The 9,979-nt window shown below is 38.1% G+C and overlaps 2 protein-coding genes across 2 annotated transcripts; one reads left to right on the forward strand and one right to left on the reverse strand.

Moving 5' to 3' along the window:
* Positions 1-353: 353 nt before the first annotated feature.
* On the reverse strand, positions 354-5,203 carry LOC101304757 (TMV resistance protein N-like). The gene is made up of 6 exons (XM_004296111.1): positions 5,136-5,203; positions 3,900-3,992; positions 2,509-2,937; positions 1,292-2,393; positions 863-1,165; positions 354-782 (listed from the first exon to the last, which is right to left on the reverse strand). The coding sequence occupies exons 2-6, from the start codon at positions 3,914-3,916 to the stop codon at positions 465-467; spliced, it is 2,169 nt and encodes a 722-aa protein (XP_004296159.1). The 5' UTR covers positions 3,917-3,992; positions 5,136-5,203; the 3' UTR covers positions 354-464.
* Positions 5,204-7,185: 1,982 nt separating this feature from the next.
* LOC101305058 (F-box/kelch-repeat protein At3g06240-like) lies at positions 7,186-7,916 on the forward strand. Its single transcript, XM_004296112.1, has 2 exons — positions 7,186-7,435; positions 7,498-7,916. Exons 1-2 carry the CDS (start codon positions 7,186-7,188, stop codon positions 7,914-7,916), a joined length of 669 nt encoding a protein of 222 aa, XP_004296160.1.
* Positions 7,917-9,979: the final 2,063 nt, after the last annotated feature.

A 9,979-nucleotide genomic window follows, 5' to 3' on the forward strand; every position in this document is an offset into this window, starting at 1 on the left:
CACTTGCTGCAGGAAAGCAATCCTGGAAACTAGATTGCCAGCATGAAAGAAACAGAGACAGCAGAGCTGAGACCTCTGAATTATCCCCCGGTAAAGTATTCTCTTTCTTCATCTTTGCCAAGTAATCAATGGCCAGATTGCGGCACAGCGTATGCAAAGATGCAACTCCATCCAGGGGATCATTTTTGACTCTCTGCCTTCCACAATGTTTGACAGACTTGAAATTGTTCTCAACAAGACGCAACCCCTTGTGTCTAAGGACTCTAAGCCATCTATTTCTCACAGGAACTCTAAAATTTCCACTAGATTCCAGCACTCTGTCAAATTGATGAACTCTTGAGAATCATAGCGTAACTTTATTGTCTTTAACTCACACTTGGTTGGAAATGTAGCCAGATTGTAACAATTGGTCAAGGTGCTTCAGATGTTGTAACTCAAGAATGCTGCAGGGAACAGTTGTTACGCTACAGCAGTTTGTCACAACGTAGCTCTTCAAGATTAATGAGAAATCTAATTGATGAAGGAAATCCTTTGATGCCAGTACGCCCTAGGTCCAGGCTTTTCAAGGATCTCATCTCTTCGACAATTTCAAACTTCTGAAGTTTCTCACAGCCACTGAGGTTCAGGTTGACCAGATTCTTAGCATTTCCAACCTCAACTTCAACTAAATTTGTACAATGACTTAGATTCAAGTCCACTAAATTCGGGAACATAGACAAGCCACTGATCTTTCTTACACCATAAGAATTTGACATGTCGATAGATTTCAAATTCTGCATAATCTGCATATGTGAAAATATTAGAAAGAAATTATAATGTCATTTTAATCAAACAGCATTAGACCATTAATAGTAAAAATTACCTTCGGTGCCTCCCCCAAAGGTGATGTTTGGCGGCTATGATGCATCCTTAGTACAACAAGTTTCTTGGGATAAAAACTAGGCGGAAACGACAGTAATGGACAATAATCCCAAACTAGGAGCCTCAATTCGTTGGAGAGATAATTTATATGATCTCCAGTGAAGGAGCCTCCAGTGTAAAAATCACGAGGGCTTACAAAGATTTGAAGATTTTTCATCTTTGAGAAGCTATCAGTGTTCAGATGTATCTTTTCTCCCCTGCAATTCAGGTCATTGAGCATGATGCCTCGAACTTTATCCGATCCCTACAACCAAAAAACAAAAATATTGTTAAAAGCTCAATGTGTCTCATAGAATTTCACATATATTCTCAGTTCTGTATTGTACATAGAAGACGGTCTTCAACTATTGATATGGGATATATCACTTACTGTGTTTTCCATAAAAACTCGGTAAACATCCTCATATAGCCATAATCTGCTACGCTCTCCAGGCTCAGTAGGAGACTCTTGACAAACTATTTCTTTCCCCATTTTCTCTAGCAGATCATGCATCAAAATGCAATTCTTTTCATTGATGCTTATGAGGGCCTTTTCTGTGAGTGCTTCAATACCATATTCAGGATTGAGATCGCATCCTCTTAGAATATCTATCACGTAGTTCTTAGCTTTTCCGTTAAAGAAACATGCAATGTGAAGAAAAATCTCTTTTGTCAAACCATCCAGTGCATCATAGCTTCTTCTGAGGATTTCTTGAATCTCTTTCTTTGGTTCTGTTGCATAACCATCTAATGCAACTTTCCATTGATCTACATTTCTACCACGGAGATGTGAACCCAAAACTACCAATGCTAAGGGAAGCCCTTGAGCATAAAGAGTTAGATTATCAATGAGTTCAACATAGTCATCCATATTTTGGTTTTTTTTAAAGGCATATAACTTGAAGAGCTCTAAAGCTTCATGATGACTCAACTTCTCCATTTTGTATATATAATTGACATCATGAGCAGTAAGCTGACCCTTATCTCTTGTTGTGATGATTATTCTACTACCTGAACCAAACCAATCAGACTTTCCGACTAATTTATCTAACTGGTTGAAATCATTCACATCATCAAGAATTAAGAGAACCTTTTTATGGCACAACCTTTCTTTTATGAGAGTGATCCCTTCATCAACACTAGTAATCCTTAATTCTTTCTCCTTGAGAAACTTAGAAAGAAGAGAAATTTGCAATTCAACTAGGCCTCCATATCTGATTGATCTCTCTCTAACATTTTCCAGAAAACAGCTACCTTCAAAGTTATGAGCAATTGAATTATACACACCTTTAGCAATCGTTGTCTTTCCGATTCCACCAATTCCCCATATCCCCACCATGCGGACATCATCTTCTCCAACACATAGAAGCTTAAGCACATCCTCCACACGAGGCTCTATTCCAACAGGGTATTTTGCCACGCTTAACTGAAGGCGATCTAATAGTTGTGCTGATATCCGTTCCACGATTGTATCGATGAATGTAGATTCATGACTGCCAATGAGAAGCACTTGATTATTGGTTCAAAAAAGTATAGCAGATATTATGAGTTTAGCTTACAAAGAAGACTACAGCTACCATGCAAGCAGAGCTGTTCTTGTACAAGTACCTTCCATTAATGAAATGCAGGCCAGAGAGATTTGATGCTTTAGTAAGAGCTTCTCTCCATCTCATGACTTTCTCCGAGTTGTCTTTTAATCTGCTTTCGTGGTGAGCTAGTGCTAGGCCAAAACCACCTCTTTGATGTCGTACATCCGATGGATCTACCTTGTAAAAAACAGGGTAAACCAGTTGTTGCTTTGATTCTTTACAGTCAAGAATGCTGACAAGTTCTTCCAAGCACCACCCAGAGGAAGCATAATTCTCCGAGAAGATGACGATAGAAATTCTGGATTCTTGAATTGCTTTTTGAAGGGCAGGTGATATCTCATCTCCTGTGCCAAGTCCTTCATTGTCAATGAAGGTTTTGATTCCTTTTTGGTCCAAATTTCTGCACAGATGGCTTACAATATTGTTGCGTGTATCCACACCTCTAAAACTGAGAAAGACATCATATGTCCATGAGTGATGATCATGAATGGGAGAAGAAGAAGAAGAGGAGGAACAGCAAGATGCTCTGCCTTGTTTCTTGCCAAGAACTGAGCGGAGATGGAATCCATATTGTTTGAAAAAATTAGCATGCTGGGGATACTTGATAACCGAAGCTGATTGAATGATGAGTTTGTTAAATGAGGGGTTATTGAATCGGCTGTGATTTGGTTTGAACTTAAATTGAGAGGATATGATCAATGCTTGGGAGGACAACATGATCTATCTTCGATCGGGCTGAGAAGTTGACCAACTATATAGTTGAGGGTGCATGTGAGTTGGGGGTGCATGTAATTGCCTAGTAATACTAATACCAATAGATCCTCTCACATTTGACCATTTCAACCAGTTGAAAGGCCCACTACTCTTTTTTGTTTTGTTTTTTTTAGTATGAAAGGCCAACTAACCAACTAATTAATGAGGTTTTTACAATTATATTATTATAATTACCACTAGCAGACTCCTACCTAGTCTTTCTCAGGCACAAGCAAAACTAACAAGGATCGATACCCATCAAAGAAAATGAGTATCCATAGCAGAAGAATACAACACAACAGAATGTTGATATGGGAAGGGAAAAGCAAGGGCTCCAAAACTCCACATTTATAACAACTCATACGTCTGACCATCATAATTTCTGTATTATTTCCTCTAAGAGTTCACATTTATAACAACTCATACGTCTGACTATCATACTTCCGTATTATTTTCTTTAATCCTGACAGTTCATGTATGTACAATGTATGTGAAGATACACTTCGTGTATTAGAGATGTTCTCTATGGTTTATGACGAGTCTATTTTTTTAGTTTCTAATGACGAAAGTTGCAACAAAACTGTAATAGTGTGTCGATGTTTTTTGCAGGATATATGGAACACAAACAGAAATATGAGTATCAATGGGAACTCGTACCGTAACAATTTGGACATTCTGTAAACTCATACACATCTTTAGCTCGTTTTCTGTTGAGAGCTTTCTATTTTCCCGTACCACCACACATATCACCTGAATAAAAAGTAAATGAACAACTCAGCAACAAGGGTATACCGTATACCACATGTAAACAGTACATCTAAACTGCAAGGGGAAAGGATACCCAAATAATGTATGCATCAAGGTTTAGTTGAGTCATACAGGAGAAGAAGCACTGTGTTTCTCCCCTAACAAGCCAAAGCACAAACTTTGAGGCATAATCTATAGCATCTCAATTAGTTGAGTCTAACCAGAACAACTACTATTTGAGATGAAAATAAGCATTTAAGAACACCAGGAACCAATTACCAACAAAGTTAAGAGGAACTCATACATAAAGTGATTATGGCCAATGAAAAACTTAAGAGTTCGTTTTCTAGCTGAACCTTCAAACCAATATAATCTATACATCATTCTGAGAAGAAAAGAAAAAAAAAATAATAATCTATACATAACTTATCTGCACACGCAGATATTTGGCTAGAAATACAATACCACAGGAATTATAAAATCGGGATCATTTCCAAGTTCCAACCATGAATAACAAAACGCAACATCTATACTTACAAAGCACAGCTCCACAATTTTGGCAGACTGGTGGTCTGTGTTTTCCATCCAGTGCAACTGCCTTTAGAGAGTTGCTTATCAAACCACCAGCTAACATAGACAAGTGAGACACAATCGTCAAGAGATTAAGACCTCAGATCTTTAATGTTAAAACATATCCATGGTAATTTACAGTATTGTTTTTTTTTTCTATAAAAACTTAAACGGTATTTTTTTTCCCGACTAACGGTATTGGTTTTGAAAGCCTCCAACACCAATCAGACAATTCAAACTAACATTACAATATATATAAATATATAAACAATTAGGTTGAAAGGGCCACCAAGTTTCAAACCAGGAGATAGTTTCTATCGACTTAAAAATCCTATCTAACTGAAACATTCCATCAGAAGATATCAAAGCAATGTTAATGCCCATAACACAGGAGATTCAATAGAAAGACTCTATCTTGTCTTGAACGAAATACTATATCCATGATTCAAGACACAGAGATAATGAACTTGATCTACACAGCCCATAAAACAGAAGATATTGAACAAAGCAATAGTGTCATTACCAACATGCATCAGGCTACATGAAAGAAATAACAAGCATCAAGCCAACACATACCCTTTCTCTCATGCCATTTTTTGTTAGAAACTATAGTAATCGCTTATGATCAAGAAGATAGCTGACAGAAAAAAGATCAATACATTCGATGGTTTAGCCCGAATCCCCAGGACTGCCACTCTCGTTGTCAAGATTTGGATCTTACATGAAACCCAACTGACTTTGAGTTCACTGCCAAATTTCACACATGCAAATGATAGTTAAAACCATTGCCTAATCAACAATAAAATCTCTACATATGTTCTACTGTATTCATGCTTTTATAGATACATACAACTAAAGAAACAGAAAAAACGAGATGAGAGTATTTGAAAGGAAATGACCGGTTTCAGTTTCAGAGTGAGAAACAAGACTCACAGTGGGCTGGTGAAAATTGCGGCAAGAGATGAGATGAAGAAGAAGAAGCCACACCACCTCTCTTTCTAAATTAAGCGAATTGGGCTTTTAGCAGGTTAGGCGGTTACAATACACGTCATGGCGGTCGGGCCGTGATGGGCCTACACAGATTGGGGATCCACCTAACAAAGTCCAAATTTCCGAAAAAAAAAGGAAACAAATCAATTTTAGTTGGGCTTTTAGCGGGCTTGGCGTAGATAGTACATGTCATGGCGGTCGGGCCGTGGTGGGCCAACATGGACAAGGGTCCAACATTTTAAATAAAAAAGAACGACGAGTCGTAGCTCGCCGTCTTCAACGACGGATTGAGAGCAGTCCACGACGACCCAGCCGGGTACCATCTTAAACTTGGTTGCCGATTAAGCTGGGAAGTACTCTAAGCATTTGGATTAGTTACAACACATACCCCTTTGCTCTCTTTCACTCTGTTATAGAAACAGAGTTTACAAAAGACTGGCATCTACGAAATGAGATCGTAGATATTGTTACCAAATTCGAGTTTCAATTGATGCAGCCTAGAACAATACAAACACCATGCATCGCAGTACGTACCACTCTCTAGCTCCAAAAGAAAAACTTTAGAATTCAAAAAGGATTATCACTCAAACCGGAAAAATTTACCATATTACTAAAGGATGGCCATAGTGTTTTTACTGTTCACTAATGACAATAAAAAGACGGTTATGCCCTCCTTTGTACGGTGAAATTACGGATTTGCCTTTTTTTTTTTGTCGTGTCTCTTAAACTTTTCTTCTGATCTCTCTCGATCACTCTCACTCCATAAAGTATACACTGCGTCAAGGTGCAGACACTAATTCTAGTATGCTTACAGAATTTGCAATAAACAGTAGTGGAACTTACAGCTAGCTACTCAGCCTCGAGGGTCCCACCTTTAAGAGGGAGAATAGCAAAGTCAACGAACTTGAAATTTGTATTTGCTTGGGCCCAAGAGGGATAGGCAGAACCCGATCACGTCATGGCAGTTGCCAGGAAAGTGGGCCTACCGGGGCTGGAGGGTCTCACCTTTAAAAATAGAAATAAAAAAATGTAAAAATTAAAAATAAAAAGATGTTTGACCTCTCTCTCTCTCTCAGACCGGTTGTGTTTTCAGTTTCATTTTTGTTCCAGTTTTTCGACCGCCAAGTTCTATTGTTTGTTTCAATTATCAAAGGAGGCGCCTTTCTCGCCTTTCTCGCCTTTCATAGAGTTGACTAGAACCAAAATGTAATGAATTTTTGACTTTTTCTTCTTTACTGAGTCTGTTAATGGAATTGTTACTGGGTTCTCTCGGTTTTGTGATATTTTGAGCTGTGAGATTGTTTGTATGAACTTGGATAGTTTAGTATTGAGCTCCATAGGAATCATTGAAATATGATAGAGTTGACTCCGGTTGAGATAGATTGCTTGGTTTGAGCTGAATTATAGGCCAAAAATTTGGAATGTTTTTCTAAATTTGAAGCAGATGAAGTTTGTATTAGTAATTTATAATGTGTGGTTTGTATTGGGTGCATTTTGTAGATGGCTTGATGGGATGAGATTCTGTCGAGTTTTTTTTTTTTTGCTGAAACTAGGCTTTTACTGATGTGCATGACTAGTCACCTCACTCAGTTTTGTTATTTTATCAGTACATCATTATCTCGGTGGGGATTGCGAAATGGTGGAGCACATACCTGAAGATGTGCTAGTGAAGATCTTCCAGAGGTTGCCCGTCACATCTGTTTCGAAGCGCTGGCGCTTCATCATTCTCCGAGACCCTCATTTCGCCGCAGCCCATTACCAAATCGCTTCCCACAACAAAACGCTCAGTCACAGTGTCTGCTTCCGTTTCTACCGCGACAGTTACTACCCATTCAGATCTAAATTGAAGTCGTCTTCTTCTCCGGTTGAAGAAACCTTTGCTGCCCGTTCAAGAAACCTCACAGCGTGGTTTACGTGTGCCGTTCTTGTCGTGGTATGGCGTTTGCAGTTTTTCATGGTAAGCAGAAGATAGAGTGGTATATATGGAACCCATCAACTGGACTCTCCCAGAAACTACCTGATCTTGGTGGTCCAAATGAGTTTCTGAACTTTACTGGTTTCGGCTACGTCTCCGCCACCAACGACTGCAAGATTCTCATCGCCAACTCTAGCCTTAAGGAGGGAGAGCAAGCCAAGATCCACATCTTCTTGTCGCAATCCAAATCATGGAGAAGGATTCAAGATTTTCCATACTCGAACTTGTCAATGACAATGGCGGGGATTCTTTGTCACGAGGCACTTCATTGGCTGAGGTTCGATGTTATAGTTGCTTTTGATTTAGCAAATGAGGAGTTTCGGACAATGCCACTGCCTGCCATTAGGGAGGAGTATGGAGGTGCCTATTTCAGAAATGTAGGGGACTTCTGAGGTTTTCTGTGTGTGATTGGTCTGGCGAATGTTACTACTATGGATTTGTGCGTGATGAATGAATATGATAAGGGTAACTCCTGGACTAAGCTGTTTAACTTGAGGATTGCCGATCCTGATGAGCAGATACGTTATATCCAGCCAATCTTGGTTACAGAAACTTGTACATTTCTGGAGACACAAACTGCATCAGGAAGCAGGCCGAAGCTGGTGAGGAGTTATCATAAGGAAGAGAAGATTGAAGAGGTTCATGTGAGGGCCGGAGTGATTGGATATGAAGAGAGTCTACTTTGGCTTGAGTAATTCGTTACTCTCTGCATCCAAATTCTGGTTAGTTGCTCCTCATTTCCACTCTGTTCAATGTATTTTTGTTTCTTTTCTCATTGCTACTTATTTACTTGTTGAATGTATGTAACTTTTGAGTTTGTGACTTCAAATATGGATAGAAAGTTACAAGTCCTTCAAAATTTCTTGCATTAGAAAGGTGTCCTGACAAATGGCTTTTGTGCTTGCTTGATATTATACCATCTTACAGATAATAAGTATTAACTTTGCCTATATAATTTGATGATTGCACCCGGAGATTGATCTGTGCATTCAGATTCTGGTTATCCTTTTGAAACTCAAACATCAATGGTTCCTTTTTTTTTTTTTGTATATTTTTTCTTTTACCATTAGGCCTCTAATAATTAGACTTTCATTATTTGGAGAGATCGCTAGATACTTTGGGTTAGTATGAGGAATCAATTATTGGGATTGATTTGAAGACATTTGTGGTCACCATAGAGCAGACACTAAACTGTCAGTTAGCCTAAGCGGATATATGGTAGAACAGGGATCATTTGAACCAATTTTGAAACTGATGAAAGATGGTTAGACACACATCATTAAGAAAGTTGAGGTATCTCTTCTGATCATTAGCAACAGAAGATCACATCATCATACGTTATACTATAGCTGTTCAGGCTGACAAACTAATAGAATCAAGGCAGGTTAACCACTGTTTGTGATCAAGAGGTTTAATCTCTTCAATTTGAATCTTGATTTGTATTTAAACTATTTTGTCCTTTTGTTTCCATAGAGCTTTAGAATACATCACAGTACACTCACATGATATATATGATCTCATATGATATACCAGTCATCTTCTATTGTGATGCAGCTCCAACAGAAGATGGATATGTTTAACGAGATTGAAAATTAGAGTAGTCTTTCTTCATTTAGATTTGCTGGATCTTCTAGTTTTTTTGTTTTTGTTTGGTTGTTTTGCATTATAGTACTATGGACTTGGTCTGCATAATATCATTTGACTCCACTACAAGTGATTCCCAACAATTCTGTGTGATCTCTTTGATTTTTTACTTATTGTTTGATCCCAATTGTTCCCCTGAAATAATGAATTGAAAGAAGTAAACTTATATATGCCCCTAGAATTAAATCATGCAAAATTAGTTGAATTACTGTATCAACTTTTGCATTGAAGTGGACTGAGTCAAGTTTTGAAAATGTGTAGCATGTTTAATCCCCTCATTTTGAATGTTATCAAGATGACACGGTCATGTGTATTATGACATTTGACTTTCGGTGTTGAATATTTGTGTCTGTCGACACTCATAAAACCCAATGGCAACTGTCCATGGTCTCTGAAATTCTAAAAACTTCGAAATGAGCATAATATTCTGCATCTTCTTTTTGCTGTTTTTCACTCAGCAACAGATGTGAGCATTAATACATGTGAAATGGTATTGTTGCGTAATACATGTGAGCATTTTAAATGCTTGATTCATTTCACTTTAATAATAAGCCAAAAATATGCTTAGCCTGATGTTTGTTGGTTATTAAGTTAACATGTCTTTGTTGTAGGAAATTTAAAGTATACACATGCAAGAGCAAGAGTGAGGACCAAATGAAGTGGAACCAGTTCTGGGGATCTTAGATGTCTTTGGTGCAAGTCACCATTTCCCCAAGCTATTGTTTATTAGAGGCTATGCCGTATTTATGCATCTCTGTTAGTATTCTTTTGTTAATGTATGACGATGAAATGCTGAGATAATGTTGAGCAT

Source organism: Fragaria vesca, linkage group LG3, assembly GCF_000184155.1.
Source record: "Fragaria vesca subsp. vesca linkage group LG3, FraVesHawaii_1.0, whole genome shotgun sequence".
In the NCBI taxonomy this organism is placed as follows: domain Eukaryota; kingdom Viridiplantae; phylum Streptophyta; class Magnoliopsida; order Rosales; family Rosaceae; genus Fragaria; species Fragaria vesca.

Excerpts from the sequence above, each read along its gene's own strand:
- LOC101304757 (XM_004296111.1), bottom strand. Across the intron at positions 1,166-1,291 it reads GAGTTTTTATGGAAAACACA|GGATCGGATAAAGTTCGAGG; the intron begins GTAAGTGATATA and ends TTTTGGTTGTAG. Across the intron at positions 783-862 it reads CTTTGGGGGAGGCACCGAAG|ATTATGCAGAATTTGAAATC; the intron begins GTAATTTTTACT and ends TCACATATGCAG.
- LOC101305058 (XM_004296112.1), top strand. The coding sequence starts at position 7,186 with ATGGTGGAGCACATACCTGAAGATGTGCTAGTGAAGATCTTCCAGAGG. Across the intron at positions 7,436-7,497 it reads TGAAGAAACCTTTGCTGCCC|TTTTTCATGGTAAGCAGAAG; the intron begins GTTCAAGAAACC and ends TGGCGTTTGCAG.